At 35.8% G+C, this 22323-nt stretch overlaps 1 protein-coding gene, 1 long non-coding RNA gene and 1 pseudogene across 3 annotated transcripts; all 3 read right to left on the bottom strand.

Moving 5' to 3' along the window:
* Positions 1–1644: 1644 nt before the first annotated feature.
* LOC133872678 (uncharacterized) lies at positions 1645–10286 on the bottom strand (annotated as a pseudogene).
* Positions 10287–12964: 2678 nt separating this feature from the next.
* LOC133874268 (UPF0481 protein At3g47200-like) lies at positions 12965–14799 on the bottom strand. Its single transcript, XM_062312149.1, has one exon. The coding sequence runs from the start codon at positions 14603–14605 to the stop codon at positions 13211–13213; it is 1395 nt and encodes a 464-aa protein (XP_062168133.1). The 5' UTR covers positions 14606–14799; the 3' UTR covers positions 12965–13210.
* Positions 14800–16718: 1919 nt separating this feature from the next.
* On the bottom strand, positions 16719–19229 carry LOC133873823 (uncharacterized). 2 transcript variants are annotated; one of them, XR_009901162.1, is made up of 4 exons: positions 19049–19229; positions 18907–18972; positions 18272–18328; positions 16719–16994 (listed from the first exon to the last, which is right to left on the bottom strand). It is a non-coding gene; the product is annotated as an uncharacterized LOC133873823 (long non-coding RNA). The 2 variants fall into 2 exon arrangements; XR_009901163.1 differs by lacking the exon at positions 18907–18972.
* Positions 19230–22323: the final 3094 nt, after the last annotated feature.

Below are 22323 nucleotides of genomic sequence, written 5' to 3'. Positions count from 1 at the left end.
ATGCATTATTTCTTGAAATCTACTTTATGGTCAGTTATGCTCTTCATAAAATAGTTTCGTATCCATGTCCTTGCTTGATCTACTTTGAGAGATTAAGGGCCTAGTTGATTTTAGCACATGGTCTATTAATTGTATTGTTTCTTGGTACAATTTGGTATGTGTTTATTATTTGACTTAGGTGCGTATCCTTTTACACTTCGAATTTCTATTGGTTTCATAAGTTTAGAAAATGACTCTTTAAGTAGTTTAATTCTGTAGCATTCAACTGTTGGATTTGGTGCGTTGAACATGCTTTAGTGTTCCAATATATTTTTGAATGAGGATCTCAATGTTTGCTTACTGAAATATAGTTTTTATTTTTATTTACAGTGTAGTGTTATATTTCTGTTTGAGCTTCAGTTTGCTGATAGCGATTATTTATTTGTTCTTTTGTCAGGGGAATCTACCATCGCTGACACTCTTGTGACTTATGTTAAATTATAGTTGCATTAGTTAAATTTTGGATACACTTAATGCTTTATCAGATTTTTGGATGCACCAAATGTTCTAGATGTAATTTGATGAGGAAGACTTAGTTTTTCAATACTTAATGTTTTATCATATTTCGTTTTGAGGATGATTGTTATGCTTAAACAATTTGATAGTCGGGATTGCATTTTAGTAATTTCTTGTTTATTTTATTTTTTATTTTTAACAAATATAGATGTTTTTCTTAAAGATGTGAGCCAAAGGCAAACCAAAATTCTATTTTTGGTTTGTTATCTTTTATGCATAGAAATAAATGCAATTTAGATCATTCATACAAAACATTAAAATATTAATTGGCCAAAAATAAATGTAATTGGCACAATTTTTTATTAAAAAAATTATTTATCATTAGTGATGACTTACGCAATCATTAATTAATATGCAAAATATCATTAGCAACGACACAATGTCGTCGCTGTTGTGTGCACATTAGTGACGACACAATGTCATCGCTATTGTGTGCACATTAGCGACGACACAATGTCGTCTCTGTTGTGTGCACCATTAGCGACGACACAATATCATCACTAATGTGTACATCATTAGCGACGACATTGTATCTTGGGAGGCATTTTTAGCAACCATTATTTGTAATAATAGCAACGATAACAGTTGCCACTAATAGTCATTATCAGCGACGAAATAAAAAGTCGTAGCTATTAAGTCTTTAAAGAAGATGTTTTAACGACCATTTTTGCGACGACCAAAGTCATTGCTAATAGTCAATAGCAACCACTTTAAGGGTTGTAGCGACGACTTAAGGTTGTCGCTAAAGACCATTTTTCTTGTAGTGATAATTATTTTCATTTTAAACGCATTACACGAAATTGATTAGAATGTACAATCACCCAAACTTGAATAAATAAAAAAAAAAATAAAAAAAAAAAAAAAAAAAAAAAAAAAACCCAAATACAATTCAAACAAATAAATAAAATACAATGATGTGATCTTGGGATGACCTATATATATATATATATGTAGAACACTTTGGAAACAACCGACCTAATTAGGCACACAAACCATGTGAGTTTAGCTAAGTAGATATATGGTAGATGCAATTGGAATTAAAGAACAGAAAAAAATTAATTCTTGTAAGTACGTGTGTGTGTGTATATATATATACACGTATCTTTTCTTTCGCGTTGAGTTTCATGGTGATTTCTTGCAGAAGTCATCGCAGGGGCCAGGGGGAGAGTCGACTGCTTACCAAGTCTGAGTGGCGGTTAGACCAAGTCCCAATAACACACCAAGGAAAGCAATTACAGTCCAGGGGTTGCTGAAATTATCATGAATGACTTGAGCCATCCATGTCATTCAACTGTTTTCGTAGTAGCCCTGAATCTAGGACTTGACATCCTTATATGTTTCGGAGTTAGGCACCAAGTTGGTGCCTATCTCATTGAAGAGGTCAACCACTTCTTGATCGCTGCCGAGAAAGTTGTGGAGTACGCGTGCCTTCCGCATATCTTTGTCGTCGTTGGGTTCATCGATGAGTGAATCTAGGAAGGATATATAAGAGGTGATGCTGCAGTTGTTTTTGAAATCCAGACACATTCCGTAAGCTATCAAGTTCATGAACTTGGGGCTCGTTGAATCATCCATTGTAATTGGAAGAAGCCAAAGGTATCGGGGTAGAAACCGAATCGTCTACTGAAACTTATGTTTCTCAAGTAACTATTTTTGCTACATTTCAGCTGGATTCATGCTGCTTTAAGCTCCTGCACGTTGCGATACAATTGCCAATCTGGGTCCTCTTGTTTCTTTCTACACATCTTTCTACAGAATTTGTGGCAAACACCCAAGAGTCTTGTCCATGGACATCTACGTGTCTTTCCAGAGGATGGGTTGGGTATGGAGGATTGCGGAGGATCCAAGAGTTTTGTTCGCAAAAGGTCAAGAAGATGGGTGGGCTCTATTTGTATTGGTTTCGGCTGCGAATCATGAGAGCTTTTTCCTTTGTTAACGTTTTGTTGTGGCTCTGTTTTCTGATAAGTAAAGTTTCGAATGAAACTTTCAATCGATTTTCTCAACTCGTCTTCCTTCCCGCTCAAGCTCATCAATAACTTGAGGAAACGATAGGGAACTTGATTCTCTAGCAAGAACAAATCTTGTTGAGCAAAGGCTACGCTGTCGTTTTTTACATTCAACTTTTTAAACTTGTCATTTGCAGTAAGAGCTAGCAGGAAGAGCAGCACATAATATATACTGTAGTATTGCCCAGCCGTCCACGAACAACATCCAGGTGAGGGACTCATCATCATACTTCGTCATCTCCTTCTCCTCAAAGCATTCCCTGAGTTCCTTAATTTCCTTCTTAATCTTCTCGTATAAACAATTTATATTCTCATCTAATTTATTTTCATTGTTACCGTTGCAACCTTGGAAGAACTCATATGCCAATATAAGCTTGTACTTCTCTCCTAGTTGTTACTTTGGCTTGCCATGATGGATAGGACCGAGTGATGCCACTCTTGGTTCAAAGTACTTAATGAAATGCTTGTGATCTTGCAGCTATAATTTAACCTTTTGCATTTTTGCCTCTTTCACCGCTTTCATTTGGGCTCTTACCCCCCTTAATGTTTTAACTCTTTCCTCCCTAGTTGTGGCATGATAAAAATCATTTGAGATAACTGTTGTGTTATTCTCAATCGGTAATAGATTGGAAGAACTTTGTATGTCAAGGAGTGAAAAAAAAAAGGGGGTTGTTTGTATTGTGATGAAAAAAAATAAAAATAAAGGTTGTTTGTATTGTGATGTAAGGCATGAAAAGAAAGGTCCTCAAGGTGTAGTTCAATTGGCTGGAGATCACGCCTCATGAAGCGGAGGTCACTAATTCGAATCCCCCCTCCTCCTCTTGGATGGACCTGTCAAAAAAAAGGCATGAAAAGAAAGAAAATATATATATATATATATATATATATATATAAAATAAAGGTTCGTGTTTCAAGGTGGAAAAAAAAAAAAAAAAAAAAAACCCAAGATGCATTGGTGTGGCCCATGTAGACCATTTTAGGCCCATAGTTGGCCCGGTTCCGACCAAAGTCGCCGATGCCAAAATTTCGGTCAAAGTAATCGATGCCGACCAAAGTTGTCGAAGTCAAAGTTCGTCATAACAACTGATGTTCTAATTCAAGCCATAGTAACCATTCTTCAGCTATTTGATGTTCAAAATCAACGATTGCTAATATACCGTTCATCTTGCGGGAGCATGTTAAATGATAGAAATCATTTGAGATAACTGTTGATTTGTATTCCATAAATCAATGGATTATTCAAACCACATGTAAAGCTCTATAAATAGAGCCTTGTACTCAAATCAAATATGAAGAAAATATGTAGCCTGTAAGATTTTAATGTATGGATGAATGCATGCCATAAACCAAACAACCTTAATCTCCGTATCTTTTATCTCTTTCTTTCATTTCTTTATTTAATTATCAGTTTCTATATACCTGGTAGTGGCAGGCTGGTCGGCTTCTAATTTGACGATCTTCCTCGAGTGAAGCTCGATCTCCTCAATGGAAACAATATGCTAAGGCTCCATTTCGGTTGTAGCAAGTTTGCTCGCAACAAGCTAGGCAATTAAATATGGTGATATGGCTGTCGTCCTAGCATTTAATTCATATATATATATATACTTGATAGCAGAGACGGAGGAAAGGGGGGGCCGGTAGGGGCCATGCCCCCCCCCCCCCCCCACCCCAAATTTTTAGGAAAAAAAAAATTATATGGTTGAAAAAACAAAAAATTCTAAAAACAAGTATATTTTTAGTCATTGGCCCCTTAACAATATAAACAAAATGAAAATAGTAAACCATGTTTGATTCCCAAGAAAATGAGGAACAAAAAACTATTGAACTCTCAAAATCAAAAAAGAAGAAAAAAAAAAAAAAAAAAAAAAAAAAAAACCCCAAATGCTAACCATCTGAGCGCGTGTTTTGGGTGCGTGCTGGCAGTGATTACTGACCGTCAGATCCAAGACCTACCATTCTTGGACGTGCTAAGGTGGCAGGAGATCACGTTGTTTGTGCCTGTGGGAGGGTTCAAGGAACTGAAACGTGTCTTGGGCTGCATGTATGGAGATCGACTCGAGCAAATGAGCAAATTTGGTGTGAAGGTGAGTCAGCACTTTGTGTGGAACGAGGTGCCACAGCCGTTGGATTAGTTTCATACGGTGACGTATGAGTTGTGGCTGAGACGGCATACTATCAGATACCCTTGGAGAGAATGGGATTAGGGAACCCAGAAGTCTTGGGCGGACGATGGACTCCCTTTTAGGATGTTGTATAGATTTTGTTGACTTGGTTAGTCAAACTTGGATGGTGGACCACGAAAATTGGATTGTGGTAAATCATGCTATTTTTTTTAAGTAATTTCCTGATACATGATCTCCTACAATTTTTTAAAATCAAATTATGTAAATTTATCATTAAATAAAAACTTTTTACTTTATATTAAAAATCTGAGATGTTAATAATGAAAAATTTTACATATTAAAAATTTGAGATGTTAATAATGAAAATTGAGTATATTTTTATCAGGTTTTTACACTTTATGTTGTATAAAAAGCTTTAAGTAAAAAACTGTCTTTTGATTTAGTAAAAAAAAAAACGGCTATTCAAAAGTGAAGAAAAAATATTTTGGACTGATTATTTTTTTTATTCTCTCTAACATGTCACTAGGGGCAAATTTAAGGAGGGCCGGTATAAGCCATGGTCTCCCTCAATTCCCCAAAAAAGAAAAAAATTAAAAGGTAAAAGTAAAAAACAAATTAGCCTATTGCCCCTTAAAAAAAAAAAAAAAAAAAAAAATTGGCCCTTGACCCTTAGCCATGCCTATAAAAGTTTTTGGCTCCGTCCCTACTTGATAGTACTAGGAAACTTAAGCATGGGAAACATGTATAGGACTGTCGCTTTTATTCCAATATTTAAGTTGGGAATTAAGGATGGACACTTTTATTGAGAATCACTTTATGTATCTTAATTTATCCAACGACCAAGATTGGTATCAAGTAAAAGGTAATTTCATGGAACCCATCTTTGCTTTTTTATCCTAATCTACTAATATATATATACTTCATGCTTTGAGGCTTTGAGCCCTTAAACAAAAAGAATTACATGTGATGACGTGGATTGCAGACTCGGTCGGAAACATTGAAGTTAGAAGTGTGTAAATGTAATTTCAACATTGGTTGTAGAAAATACAAAACAATGGATTGCAGACTCGGTCGATCAATATTAACAAAAAGAATAAAGGTTGAAGAAAGACTACAAGAAATCCTCCCATTTGATAGACACTAATTCGTGCATGCTAAACCTGATATTCAAGAATTGGCTTGGCCAAGAACAGCTTATGACAATTAACAAGCCGAAAAATGTATCTATTATCATCTTTTTTTCTAAAGAAATGAGAAAACATGTTACATGATGTGTGTCGTGCTTCAAACAATAAGATCAAGGAATCTATGTGAATGTGATACACGTGAAAAAGTATTCCATAACGTACAACAAGTCTAGTATAAACTTTTTTGGGACAACTTTACAAAAAGTATCAAATTATATCGCATTTTAACAGAATGGTACTGAACTATCAAACCTCTCGAACCTAGGATTTTAACTATCAAAATGAGTCTCAAAAGAGCATTCAGCCTGATTTCCGCGTTAAATCCTCACAGAAGACTTTCACGTGATTATTTTAACCCGTTCTACTCGTATTGCCCTTCAACTCTTTCAAAAAAACTAAAAACAAAAGCCATAAACCATGCCACCTTCAACCTCCACATCAACGTTGTTGAATCTCCTCCATCCGTCTCATCTAAGTCCATACGTCGTCAACAGTATCTGCCAAACTAGACCCACCCAAAGGACGCTTGCGTCCACATCGTCTGTAACAACCAAGGAAGTTGAAGGAACAATGGGAAAAATACAGTGATGATGATCATCAAAGAAGGAAAGGAAAATGAGAGAGAGAGAGAGAGAGAGAGAGAGAGAGAGAGAGAGAGAGAGAGAGAGAGAGAGAGAGAGAGAGAGAGAGAGAGAGATTAGAGAGAGAGAGAGAGAGAGAGAGATTTGCAGAGCAGGATTGGAAGAAAAACGCACTCCCCCTAAGAGCAGCTCTCGCCCTCCCCACTACTCGAATTGTGTAGTAGCTGTAATTGATTTTTCGTACGTAGTATTTTCCAGCATATAAGTTCAACTCTGGTCGTTCTCGCATGACAGGGTATACATTGGGTCGCCGCAGTGTTCTGGATTGCCTTCTAATCAAAAGAGATAGCTAATGTTACTGATAGTGCCGCAGGAAGGAGGACAATGATGACTACCCTCGGTACTGCAAGTTTGATTAACTAAATGTTGAAGCTTTGAATGAAGAAGATGTTGGGTGGTCCCTCCTACGTGGGGGACCAACCCAGGCCAAAGAAACAGGGGAGACAGCCCCTGTTTCTGTTGGCAGTAAGTTGGCAGCAAGCAAGTCACGCACAATGCGTGACTTGCGACCAAAGAAGAAGAAAAAAAAAAATAAGAAAAAAAAAATAAAGGCTTGCAGTTTTTTCAAGCCTAAAACAGAGAGGGAAACACTTGGTTTTTGAAACAGAAGCTCGAGCAAACAGTGTGAGGGAGGAGAGAAAAATAGTGTTTTACACATACCTATTTCCGTCAGAAATTAGAGGGTCATTTATGGTTCGATCTTGATGAAATTTCAATATGTTGTTCCTGACGACGAGGGCTACGCATTGACTGGTGTCGATCGTTGGACTTCCTCTCCAGTTGCTCGGTTGTTCATCCCCACTTGGTGAGACCTTTCTTTGTTGTTGTTGGAATCCACTTTTATAGTGATGAATTTATGTTTTAATCCAAGAATGTATGTATTCTTGATGTGGTGATAACCTCTAGATATTGTTCTAGAGAAGACAATTTGTAAGCCCATTATTGTTGATAGTGGAAGTCTTAACTGGACTAGGTCCCGTGGTTTTTTCCTTCACACCGGAGGGTTTTCCACGTAAAAATATTGGTGTCTTGCTTGTGGTGATTGCTGGATTTATTTTTCTGCATTGTCTTTGGATGAGTTGATATTTTGGTGCTAGCTAGTTTGACTATTTAATTTGCACACAAAGAGGGGTAGATAATTTCCGCTGTGATTTTGTTATTGACATTCACCCCAACAGAAGACCGGGTTGATCCATGCATACAGCGTGTTGATAAACTGGAAAAATTATTTGAGGAACTTAGCAGCAAACCTGCTGGAATTGCTTTTGAAAAGGAATGGATGATTATGGTTGGTGGAAGAGTTGAACATAACCCATTCTCTTACACTCTGTTTTATGAAGCTAAAACAGAGGAAGCTGAAAATTACAGTCAGATTTTTGGACACGACATCTTTGGCTTTGAGCTAGTTCTTTTGGCATTTATCCTAAGTTATAGTCAAATTTTTGGACTCTCTCACACTCTGTATGCGACTTCAAACGGCTCTCGCCTTTAATTTTCACTCGCGCCTCTCTCGAGTACACAGAGACAAAGAAAATATGATGTTTGCCAATACCGGTACGGTTTCCTATGTCACAATGATTTTGGAGCATTGGATTACAATTGCAGCGTTGCCTCTGATGATGTTTGTGACACCGTAGATTTCACAATCTATGAAGAATTGGCGATGCGCTAATGCAGATATGCTCGATGTTGTACTGCCAATTATTTTGCAGTTGAAGAAGGCTGCACTGTTAGACTGGATTTTAACAGCCGCCATGGAATTTCCTCTACTTTTATCTGGGTTCTGCTGCATGTCACCTTGGAGTTATTGATGGAGCACTCGGCAAAACGACAGTGACTGTGAGGAAGGTGAAAACAAAGGTGAATGCTAGCTGCGGAGACACGTGTCCCAGAGGGGGCGTCAGGACCACGCATCATTTTTCGTTCACTAAACCAGTTTCGTCTGCCGGTCTCCTCCTGGCCTGTTCGTCTCTTTAACATCGTCATGCATGTCGGTTCTTCCACTCCTCAAAGGACCATTCAGAGCTTTTCTCCGAGTTGATGATGATGACAACAATCTGCATGTGTGAGTGGAGAGTGTGTCCAGCTTGAGGAGTTGTCTTTACATGCATGAAAGTGAGAGGCAAAACGGGCAAATGACATTAAAAAAGTCACGTAACTGTACTTCTGTGAGAATTTAGTACTGAAATCAGACAAAATGTCTTTTTGGGACTCATTTTGATAGTTAAAACCCCGAGTTTGAGAGGTTTGCTAGTTCAGTACCCTTCCGTCAAAACGCGGTATAATCCGATACCTTTTGTGAAGTTATTCCAACTTTTTTTCTTTTTCCCGACAAAACTGTAGTTATTTTATGATTTTATATATCATTGAGTCAAGCCAAGTACAAAGCAATGAAATCATACTTTCGTAAAAATGCATGCATGGGTTCTAATCTATGGTTTAATGGTTCCAATATTCTAGAACTACACTTTTTTGAGGTACATGTCTTCTCCTGAAAAAGGTGAAAAGATAATATATTATGCCTTTTGTTCTTCACACAATTGGAGTTAAACGTCGTTCTAGATATTAATTTATACGCATTGAACTAAAATTTGTTTATTTTTTAAGTGTGCAGAACATACAATAGTGATTTTTTTTCTTTTCTAATCCTAAAAACTTAATTAAGAAGATCTTGATCCCAAGAACTTAAAACTTACGTTTTAATCTGGGGTAGAAACGTCGTCTAGTAAAACTTACGTTTCTCAAGTAACTATTAATTGTTTCCACGTTTCAATTGGATTCCTGCTGCTTTAAGCTCCTTCACGTTGCCATACCATCTACGTGTCTTTCCAGATGATTGCTAAGGACCCAAGAGTCTTGTTCTCCAAAGGTCGAGAAGATGGGTCGGGTCTCTTTCTCCTTGTTTTTGCTACTCTGTTTGCTGATAATAATTATCGTTGTGAAATAAAATTTCAATCAATTTACACAACTTGCCTTGCTTCCCGCTCAACCTCATCAATAACTTGAGTAGACGATAAGGGACTTGGTTCTCCAGCAAGAGTAAATCCTGTTGAGCAAAGGCTACGCAGTCGTTTTTTATATTCAACTCTTTGAACTTATTATTTGCACAACAGAATGTGTACTATAGTATTGTGCAGCCATCCATGAACAACATCCAGGTGAGAGCCTCATCATCGTACTTGTTCATCACCTCCTCCTCAAAGCAATTTCTCATATTCTTGATTTTCTCTCAGCCTCCTCATATAAAAGATTTATGCTCTTCTCGCAACCTTGAACGAACTTTCTTGCCAATCTAAGTTTGTACTTCTCTCCAAGCTAGTACTTTGGGTTCAGGGGTAGAGGCACTTATAGGCTTGGGGACCTTGGCCCCTCCAAGCTTCAAACTTTTCCCCAAAAAAAAAAAAATAATCATTTTTTTTTTTTTTTGCAATTTGCCCCCCCCCACACCCCCCCCCCCCCCCCCCCCCCCCCCCCCCAAACCAAATAGCAAAAGCTGGCTCCAACCCTGTTTAGGTTGCCATGATGGATAGAATCGAGTGATGCCACTATTAGCTCAAAGTTTTTAACGAAATGTTTGCAATCTCGCAGCAAGAATATAACCTTTTGTATTTTTGCCTCTTCCACCGCTCCCATTTGGTCTCCTTCCTCCATTAAAATTCTAAACCTTTCCTCCATGGTAATGGCGGGCTGGTGGTGGCCGCTTCTTCCTTGGCTAGCATCTACTCTTGAAATCTTCTTCGAGTCAAGCTTGTCAATGGAAACAATATGCTCCATTCTCGTCGTAGCAAGTTTGCACCCAACAAGACAAGAAAAATTATTGAATAGAGGGAAAATCGTAGCTACCAAATCCGTTGGACACTTAAAATAGCACATTTAATACCTTTCCTAACCAACAAACTCAACTTAATTGACATGCACCTTAAATAGCATATATATTAATCCATCCTAAAATTGAAAGATGTAAATCTTTCAATTAAATGCACATGCATTAAACCTTTAAATATAAAATATATTTCATAATTTTTTGAAATAATCAAAATAAATAATTTTATTTATTTACTTTAAAAAAACAAAAATCTAACGATCTCCCAATATTTCAAATAATTTTGAAAATTAGAACTAAACGAAAATCTTTGGTGCATTTTTTGTGAAAATAAGTCGCTTTCAACAAATTTGTCTTTTAAACCTAAACCTCCACTTATGTTTCATTTGTTTCGGCGTAAAATGGTTTTTAAAAATTGATTTCGGCATTTTTCGATGTTTGGTAGGGACAAAAATAATAGTCAACTGAAAAATAATTTCTGTTTGACAAAAAATGCTTAACAAATTTCAAAAAATAATTTACGATTTTTAAAAACGTAAATCATTTTTCATAGATGGCAGACGCAATCGACCATCTTTTAAATGACACAGTCGATCTTTATGTTCAAGCAGTAGACTGTCGCCGGATTCCGACAAGCCAGATTCCGGCACCGGTCGGTGCAAAAATGTAAAAAATTATGCCAAAATCCAGCAACATCCAACGATCGTCGCTAGATAGTCTAGTCGAAATCTGGCCAGACCGGTCGGATCCGTTCGTTTTCACTCTCACATAGGTAAATTCATCTAAGGTGATCCTGTTTCATCTCGACAATTTTATCTATGAACTCCAATCTCTTCAATGATGAAGGATGTACATGCCATAATTCATAAGAGTCAACACTTTTTGGGAGGCTAACTTGAGCACGAAGGTTCTTTATCATCAATCACATCGTAAGTCTTAAAAACACAATTCTATCCTTCGAAAAATTTTCTAACTCAATCATGTGAAGGATCATTCATCTTTATGTCTCTCACATACAGCTAGAATGTGATATATAGGGGTGGACCCAATATATATAAATACAACTTTGCTTTACTTTCTTCTCTTTTTTTCTTTTTTTTTTTAATCAGAATTTGGTTAGGATTTGATTAATTAAAATCAAATTTTGTACGTAACAAAATTGAACTTCACTCTGATTCACCTTTCTAGAATAAAATCAAATATAATAAACTTTAGGTTGATGACATGAAGACATATATCATTAACGCTCAAAGAGAAAACAAGCTAGGGGTAATTAACCCCATTTAATTAAGGACTAGTCCCATGATTTTCTCTTACGTACGACAGCACAATGCGTAATATTAACTATTAAGCTTAATTGACGTACAACAATGTTTATGATGATTTTATAAATAATTGCCTTGTCCCTACATATTTTACAAGATGCATGGAGTTGCTTGAGAGATTAGTGTTGGTATATATATTGCAGTTCAAAGATGCCTGTGTGGCTGTTTTGGTAATTATTGACCTGACCTCTAATTAACCTCTTCTTCACCTTTTTGCTTTTAATTGTTTATGTATTAATTAATGGCTCGATCTTCTTTTTCTTGGAATCCATTTTTCACTTTGCAGCACTTTTTATTGGCCGTAACTTCACCCGCCAGGAACAGAACTGATCTCTAACTGGTTTGAATCGATTACTTATAACCATTTTAGATATGTACAAGAAAAGTAACAAACTTAGTTGGTTTACTTTTACCATTGAAGTTGCAACGGGAGCACCTTAATTATACTGTAACCTCCTTATCCTGTCCGAATTTTAGTGATATTCAAGCAGCTTAGTTTTAGAGAATTCCGATCGAAACCTAATTAAGTTATTCCCTAAATTATTTTATCAAACTTCAATCAATTCTTTTTAATGGGACCAAACCAGCATATCTAATTCAAAGATGAAAATGATAACTATTCCTGTTTGACGAATTGACCATTATTCAGGTATGAGTTGGAAATAATCAGTTGTAAAGCCATAGCTATAGCTAGCTAGTATAAACAATAAGCTATAGCTATAGCTAGTTTAGATGTCTAAGTTATGTGTTGAGTAAATCCAATGAATGGGCATTGGTAATTGTTAGGGGTGAGGATCACTGGGGATCGAGTCCACTAATAATTAGATAGAAATTTTGGTTTGCAAGAAATTCTAATATACTGCCAAGTGTCATTTTTTTTAAGCAACTTAACGTGACAAACGTATGTTAACTCGCCCAAACCTAACACACGTCAATGATCTTGAAATCTATGATCGATTATGGTTTAAGTCTTTGAGAGATGAAGATTATGATTAGAAGAAAAGACTTAGAAGAGAAAGAGATACTGGTTTGGGTGAGTTAACAGACGTTTGTCATGTTAAGTTGTTTAAAAAAATTCTTGTAAGAGGTACATGGTAAAGGACACTTGGCAATATATTAGATAGGTTTGTACAAGTTTCCTATTTGCAAGAAATTTCTATCATTTTTTCTCAATGTGAAACAGCACACAGCAGAAATAATACCCGACTCATAATTATTTTCATTTAATTTCAAGCACAATACACGAAACTAGCATAAAAGCACCAAAACCAAAGTAGACAAATTAATTCAATCACCCTTATTTGATATAAACTTGAATAAAAACACCAAAACCAAAGTTAACGAATCAATACAATATTGTAGAACTCTCAAGGTTCTTTTATTCTTGCAATTTCAAACAGCCGTCTAAGGGATGCATGCATGGTAGATGCACTTAATTGGAATGAACAGCAAATAAATTATTAGTACGTACGTACCTTTTCTCTAGCTAGTGTTGAGTTTCATGGCGATTTCTTGCAGAAGTCATCGCAAGGGCTAGGGGGAGATCGAGTCTACTGTCGAACTGCGTACCAAGTCTGAATGACAGTTAGAGCAAGTCCCACTAACACGCCCAAAAAACCAAGGACAGTCCAGGGGGCGCTGAAACGATCGTGAAAGAATTGAGCCATCCAGGTCATGCAATTGTCTTCGTAGTAGCCCTGAATCTGGAACTTGACATCCTTATACGTTTCGGAGTTAGGCACCAAGTCGGTGCCTATATCATTGAAGAGGTCAGCCACTTCTTGATCGCTTCCGAGGCAGTTGCGGAGTACGTGTGCCTTCCTCATATCTTTGACATCGCTGGCTTCATCGATGAGTGAATCTAGGAAGGATACATAAGAGGTGATGCCAAAGTCGTTGTGGAAATCGAGACACATTTCGTAAGCTATCAAGTTCATGAACTGGGGGCCCGTTGAGTCATCCACTGTAATAGGAGGAAGCCAAAGGTATCCGGGGTAGAAATCGAACAGTCTAGTAAAACTTATGTTTCTCAAGTAATTACGGCCACTACGTTTCAATTGGATTCCTACTGCTTTAAGCTCTTGCACGTTGCGATACGATTGCCAATCTTGGGAGTCCTCTTGACGTATCTTCCTACACGGCCGTTTACGTGTCTTTCCAGGGGATTGCAAAGGACCTAAGAGTCTTGTTCTCAGAAGGTCGAGAAGATGGGTCGGGTCTCTTTCTTCTTGTTTTTTCTGCTCCCATTGCAAATAACTAACGTTTCGAATGTAACTTTCAATTGATTCACTCAACTGGGCTTCCTTCCCGCTCAACCTCATCAATATCTTGAGGAGACGATAGGGAACCTGGTTCTCCAGCAAGAACAAATCCTGTTGAGCAAAGGTTACACTATCGTTTTTTATATTCAGCTTTTCGAACTTGTTATTTGCAGCACAGAATATGTACTGTAGTATTGCGCAGCCGTCCACAAACAACATCCAAGCGAGAGACTCATCATCATACTCCGTCGTCACCTCCTCCTCGAAGCATTTCCTTAGTGTGTTGATTTTCTTCTTAATCTTCTCGTATAAACAATTTATATACTCGTAATTATTTTCATTGTCGCTGTTGCAATCTTGGACGAAGTCAAACGCCAATATCTGCTTGTACTTCTCTCCCAGATGGTACTTTGGCTTGCCATGATGGATAGGACCGAGTGATGCCACTTTTGGCTCAAAGTACTTAACGAGCTTGTGATCTTGCAACAAGAATATAACCTTTTGTATTTTTGCCTCTTTCGCCGCTTCCATTTCGGCTCTTGCCCCCATTAATGTTTTAATCCTTTCCTCCCTGATAGTGGCAGGCCGGTCGTGGCTGCTGCTTCCTTCTCCGGCTACCATTTTGACAATCTTCCTTGAGTGAAGCTCGATCTCATCAATGGAAACAATATGCTGAGGCTCCATTCCTGTCGTAGCAAATTTGCACGCAACAAGGCAATTAAATCTGGTGATATGACTGTCGTCCTAGTACTTGGAAACTTTAGCACGGGAAACACAGGACTGTTGCTTTTATTCGAATGTTTAAGTTGATAATTAAGTATAGACACTTTTATTATTGATAATGACTTTATGCATCTTACTTTATCCATCGAGCAAGATTAGTATCATATACAACGTAATTTCAGGGAACTGATCTTTGCTTTTATCCTAATCTACTAATATACCTAGTTGGCATCATCTTTTCCCAGAAAAGAAGAGGTGTATTGAACGATACCTCATGCTTTGAGGTTTTGAGCCCTTAAACGAGAATTACATGTGATAACAGACGTTACTCAATATTCATAAAGGCATGGCTTTAAAACTAGCATTAGATGGGAGGAAACAAGAGGTATCCAATGGGAAGTGAGCCCCTCTAAAGCAAGCTTGGCTATTGATGTAAAAACATTATTAATGTGCCAGTAATAAACTTTATATGTGCAAACATGTAAAGTTTTGCTTGAGGAATTTAGGATCTTTGAACCATTTTCATATATCAAGTCAGGAATCAAATGTACACACTTTTGTTAAGAAGTAACTTGTTTTATGACTCTTTAAGTTTGATGAAGTTGTGTGATAGATAAGCAGGAAGCAAACTGTTTTTTCACCTTTCTCTAAAGCAAGCTAAAACATTAATAAGCCGCAAAATGTATACAGCCATAAGCCAGTTGCAATGATTAGGTAATTTACTACCTTTTCTTTTTTCCTATTCCAAGCAGTCTGTGTATCCAGTTGTTCTAGCAGACATTTTTTTTGGGAGTAAAAGTAGTCTAGCTTGCAGGCCTATGTTATATATTTGGTTACATATCCAATTCTGACTTTTTTTTTTTTTTTTTTTTAGTATTCTTGATAACGTAGTATTCTGCTGCAGTTGATGAAAGAGAGTATTAACAGTACAACACATGTAAGCTAATTCTGGTCTCAAATTTAAGAGTACACCATATATTTTTATGACATTCTTCAACATTCTTTTCTCTAGTTATGAGTTTGCAATTTTCTTGAGATCTTCAAATGCACTATTTGTGCATATAATGTATTTTACATGACACCAACTTGTATCGCCCAATGAAAACTGCACTTCGGCCCAACAACTTGCGCCATACATTTGACACGATCCTGCATGATACACGAACAACCTTGTCCTCAATGTTAATTTGACAACAAACATCTGTAAATTCAACAATTAAATCTTGATGAGTTTGGCTTTCTGGCAGACTGACGACAGTATTTGCTCTAAGGAAATCAGAAATCCATACTTCACTTCCAACTAAGAGCTGTCAAAGTTACTACATTTAATGGTCTATTGTTAATATCTAATTATTTATATATTTTGGTGATTTGGCGTGAGCTTAAAAGTATCTTGCCAAGTGATCAATCAACTCCTAGTTCCTGTAAAAGCATCAGCAAACTACATGACTAATTGAATAAGAACATAATACCGGTATCAATGTACTTACAGTTTGAGAAGCTAGACCCAGTGCAAATTTATCTTTTAAACTTGAACCTTTACTTAGAGTAAATATATCAAAAAACTATGTCGCAAGGTGATCAATGAGCAAATCTTGAATGGACAAATCTAGCAACTAGACTAGTCACGCATATCACATGCGTTTATTTATTGATTCTCCAAGTGTTTCACTTAGCCTGCATTTTTATGGCCCTATGCAATGTCACAGTTTTTTGAAAGCTCTATGTAGGTCAATACCATAGAAAGCCGCCACGCTTTTACTCGCACATTGGTAAGTTCATCTAAGATTATTCTGTTTCATCTCGACCATTTTATCTATGAACTTCAATCTCTTCAAAAATGAATCCTCTTCTTTCTCTAATTATAAGCAAGCATGCATGTAGGCGGCTAAGGTAGCGAGTAAATGCGATCGAAGGCATCATGGCTGTGAAGACCCATTTTTATTTTTATTTTTAAAACATACATAAATGGATCTTCACAGTGGCACGACTACTTGTCGCTCAGCCAGCATAACGTACACGTTCCATAACATGTACCTGATATTCAGAGTTACATCTAACACAGCGGAACACATATTAAAAGCGGAAATACATCTAATACATGCCAGTTAATTACAACAACAAGAGCCATTTACAAGTCTATCTATTTAAAGCTTATAAAACATATTATACTAATTACATATCAAAATACATGCTCAACAAATACGTAAACCCCGTAGGACACGAGCCATAAATAAAATACCCAAAATACGGACTACCCAAGAGTCCATAACTTATGACTGTCGCGATGTGCTCCAATCATAGCATCTCATTCGCTAGGTAGACGAGTCAATATCTATATCCGCAGAACCTGTAACCAAAGCATCAATGTATGTACGGTTGCGGGGGTCGCCGCATCCATACAGGTAGAATTATGAGCCCACCGCCTTAGCATAAATAATTACACTAAGACCTCAGAGGTATACTATTCACTGAGTTTTCGCAAAGAACCAACTTTTCCTTTTTAATCTCGCGTACACTATAACAGCTACCAATTTATAAACTTTTGTTTGAAAATCCCCATAGCTGATTTAGCAAACACAGACTAATAGAAAACATTTAAAGCATACTATGTAGCTGCGAACACATATAGAAGTTCCAATCATACCACCTTGGAAACAACTACATCTCTTCACACCTACTATAAAACTATGGTATTTTGTGACTCAAATGTACAAAGAAACAGCATTGCCAAATGTGATAACTTCGTGTCAAAAGACACTTACATTACCCAATCCAGTAGCGTAAAATCTAGGTACATCAAGCATAAAACAATGGTGGCTCAAATGTACAAAGAAACAGCATTACCAGATGTGATAACTTCATGTCAAAAGACACTTACATTACCCAATCCAGTAGCGTGAAGTCTAGGTACATCAAGCATAAAACAATGGCATCTTACTTAGCAATACAAAGAAACAGCATTGCCAGATGTGATAACTTCATGTCAAAAGACACTTACATTACCCAATCCAGTAGCGTAAAGTCTAGGTATACTAAAGATCGATGCATTCAAATCATGCAAATAAAAATATACATAACATAAAAACAGTACACACCGACACACTATGCTATATGTATGCATATGCCAAAGTAACAGGGATCGTATCCCAAAGTAACAGGAACAGAGACCATATCCCAAAGTACAGGGACCGTATCCCAAAGAATAGGAACATGGACCGTATCCCAAAAAACAGGGACCGTATCCCATATTAACTTCGAGTCCGTAACTCCAAGGAACAGGGACCGTATCCCAAAGAACAGGGACCGTATCCCAAAGTTTGTGCCATTAAGCACGCAATGCATCATGTCCCGATTTTATAACTCACACTAAAAATCTCAACCATTTACAATGCAACCTAGTCTACAAAAAATCTCCAACCATATCCAACAGTCTCACCATTTATTCACACTCCACGTATCATATACATACTTCAAAATATCATCATAATTTCAATATATTCAAAAGTACTCAAATCATCCAAAACAGATATATTAAACATACAGTTGGTTCATATTCATAAAGCATATATATTTTGCAATTCATTAATATGAAAATAATAGTTTCTCAGTGAGTAGAATACTCACCTTGGTTGCGCGGATATTAAGCACTAGGTCTCCTAGACACCACCATGCATTGCATTACTGTAACAACAATATATTGCACATTATTGACAACTAATATTTGACTCACATTTAGCTCTTAAATTGCTTAAGAGCTAACCCATAGAAAACCCATAATATTTTTAGGGTTCCCAAATATTTACCCATAATCCTAGACACTAACTAAACTCAATTAATACTAACCCAAAGTATTCACTAAAGGATGGATGTTAAAAACACCATTTAATTATTTACTCATAATATTAATTACTAGCCCATAATTATTTTCACTAGCAATTTTATAATAATATTACCCCTAAAATTATATTTACTTATCTCTAAATTATTTCTCACTAATATTTTCTCAATATCATTAACTCTAATATAATGCTCATTAATCTTTTTACATTAATTATTATCATACTAACATAATTTAACTATCTAAATTTTAATTACTTAAAACCCCCAAATTAATTTAACTCATCAAATTAGGGTTTTCAAAATTAACCTATAATTTATAAAATACTAACTTAATCACAACAAATATTAGTCTCACTAACATAGACACTAATATATTTAAAATAACATTAATCCCTAAATTAAGAATTAAATGAACTTACCCAAAAATTTATCCAAATATTACCCTGTGTTTGGAGAATCTTTACAAGCTCCAAATAACACAAAGCCTAAAGAAAATATTATATCAAACTCATATTTTGCTAGATTTAACAAAAATCACAAAATATGAATTTAACTATTTACCTCAAAACGATCGGTAGAAACGTAGATCGGGCTTCGTAGATCACGTTACCGAAGATGGATTGAAGATTGGACCGTTGGATCTTCGTAGATAAGAAAAAATGAGAAAATTTTCTTTTGAAACCAACATAGATGGAGGCTACTGCCTCTTTGGGAAAAAGAAAAGGCCGTTTGGCCTTTTTTCTAAAACAAGGCGCACAGTTATTTTGGTAGGTGGCCCTTCCTTTTAATGAACGTGCGCCCCACACCTTCATCATTTTTTTTTTTTTGTTATTCCTTCTCTCTTGTTTTCACTTTTCTTTTTTCTTTTTTTCTTTTTTTTTTTTTATTTGACCGGTTCTTCTTTCTTTTCTATTTTTTTTTCTATTTTTTTTTTATTTTCTTATTTCCATTATAAATTCTTTAATTCTTTAATTCTTTCCTTTTGCATTTTATTTTTCATTTCTAATTTCTTTTCTATTATTTCTATTTTCGTTATTTGAACTTTGACAACATTCTTTTGTATTTTATTTTCTTGAATACCATTTACATGTCCATAAGATAAAAACAAAACACTTTGTTTTATTTTACCACGCTAAATAAACTTGTTTTTATTTAATCCTGTTAATCTTATTTTATGAAGTTTGGTCTTTTAAAAATATTATCTTGCATTTTAAATATACATAATTAAGTTTAATCAATTATTTACTCAAATTTATACTTTAATTATTAAATAATTTCTCGGACATTATAATGGCAACCAAAACCTTCAATCTTGATCATAATTTTAAGAACTTTACTTCTTTTTTTATTCCTAAAAACTTTAGAAGATCTTGATCCCAAGAACTTAAGATTTCTATTATCATACAAGCTTGCAATCAAATGCAGCCTTTGATACGTACATATTGTAGTTCAAAGATGCCTGTGGCTGTTTTGACAATGACCTCTCATCTAACCTCTTCACCGTTTTCTTTTGCTTACATAAGAATTAATGGGGCTTCTTTTTGTTGGAATCCATTTTTCACTTTGCAGCCCTTTTTATTGGCTGTAACTTCATCCGCAAGAAACAGAAGTACTGATCGCTAACTAATTCTGAATCTATTAGTTAACCATTTTAGATATGTTCAAGAGAAGTAACCAACTTGGTTTGTATTTAATTACCATTTTAGATATACTTCAGAGTAATTCAAATATATTTTAATAGGAGTGTACGAGCAGTTGCAGTTAACGGTTATTACTTCTAACCGCCAAACCCAACCGCCTTAGGCGGATAGTGGTTATTGAAACTCATATCCACACCGCATAACTACTTTTTAGAAATTGACCTTTTGGGTCTATTTTAGTGTTTTGAGTCTTCCTTGATCAAGCCTCTTTTTATGGCTTATTTTAGATGATTTTTGGGTCTTTTTAAATAATTAGAAAGCTTCAAAATGTTAAAAAGCTCGAGAATATTATTATTAATAATAAATAAAGACCAATTCCATTAAATTCAAAATGAAAATCCTATATATATCAAATGCATGCACCAAAACAACGTCGTTTTGTATATTATATATGGTTATTAACCGCATCCGCCTACCCCTAAAACTGTTAACCGCTCCTCTTAGGTGGTTAGACGTTGTTTCACAACCGGCTACAAAATTAGTTTTGGAATAACGGCTATTAGACGGTTAATAACCACCCACTTGTACACCATTAACTATACTCTAACATGTTCTTCTATTATCTAGTTTGTGTTTGTCCTCTTGAGATGTCTTTAGAGCGAAGTTGAGGGAGGAGGAATTGAGGATCCCCTTAAATTAGGATGCGATTACGTAGCTAAGTAGTCACAAATTTCACTCAATGTACGTGGTACGTGGCCATAATCGATTATCACAAACTGATTTAATTAACCAGCTAGTATAAAAATATTTTCTAAATCAAAGACCAAAATTCTCTAAAATCATTAATAAAGCTTCTCAAAATGGGACCAGAGTGTTACTTATAATTACAATTATCTAAATTGTGGCAGGTAAAATAATTTGCTTCCCTTTTATCATCACTGAAGATCATTACGCTTATAAATACTTCTAGGACTCGTTCCTTGGCTACTAGCACAACAAACAAGGGCATACGTACAGTTTAAAAGCTTTTTTTTTTTAAGTAATTACTAATACTGATTACTGAAGTACCGCATTTGTGATCCAGAAATTAGATCGTTTGCGCTGTTGTGTACACTAAATCTTATGTTTGACATGTCATCATAGGCTAATTAAAACTAGAGCTCATTATGTAGCATAAAAAAACAACCGAAGACAAAGGGATCAGGAACAGAGAGAATCAAATCATAATTATTTTCATTTCAAACGCATTACACGAAATTAATTAGAATGTACGTACAATCACCCAAACTTGCTTAGAAAAACCAAATACAAGTCAAACAAATAAATAAAATACAATGATGTGGTCTTGGGATGACCTATATATATATATATATATATATATATATATATATATATATATATATATATATGTAGAACTCTTAAGCTTCTTTTATTTGGAAACAACCGACCTAATTAGGCACACAAACCATGCGAGTTTAGCTAAGTAGATATATGGTAGATGCAATTGGAATTAAAGAACAGCAAATGCTGATGCTCCATTCCGGTCGTAGCAAGTTTGCACGCAACAAGGCAATTAAATCTGGTGATAAGGCTGTCGTCCTAGTACTTGGAAACTTTAGCACGGGAAACACAGGACTGTTACTTTTATTCGAATGTTAAGTTGGGAATTAAGTATAGACACTTTTATTATTAATAATGACTTTATGCATCTTACTTTATCCATCGAGCAAGATTAGTATCATATACAACGTAATTTCATGGAACTGATCTTTGCTTTTATCCTAATCTACTAATATACCTAGTTGGCATCATCTTTTCCCAGAAGAGGAGAGGTGTATTGAACGATACCTCATGCTTTGAGGCTTTGAGCCCTTAAACGAGAAGAATTACATGTGATAACAGACGTTACTCAATATTAATCAAGGCATTGCTTTAAAACTAGCATTAGATCATTCTTCTATAACTCGTGGTCCATCCAACCGAAGATGGGAGGAAACAGGAGGTTTCCAATGGGAAGTGAGCCCCTCTAAAGCAAGCTAATTGGTTATTGATGTAAAAACATTATTGTTCAAGTAGTAAACATTATACATGCAAACATGTAAAGTTTTTTGCTTGAGGAATTTAGGATCTTTGAACCATTTTCATATATCAAGTCAGGAATCAAATGTGCACATGCACTTTTGTTAACAAGTAACT

The sequence above is a fragment of the Alnus glutinosa genome, chromosome 7 (assembly GCF_958979055.1).
Source record: "Alnus glutinosa chromosome 7, dhAlnGlut1.1, whole genome shotgun sequence".
Classification (NCBI taxonomy): domain Eukaryota; kingdom Viridiplantae; phylum Streptophyta; class Magnoliopsida; order Fagales; family Betulaceae; genus Alnus; species Alnus glutinosa.
The sequence above is the reverse complement of the archived record's forward strand: the minus strand, read 5'-3'. Positions and strand labels throughout refer to the sequence as shown.

Excerpts from the sequence above, each read along its gene's own strand:
- LOC133874268 (XM_062312149.1), bottom strand. The coding sequence starts at position 14,605 with ATGGAGCCTCAGCATATTGTTTCCATTGATGAGATCGAGCTTCACTCA.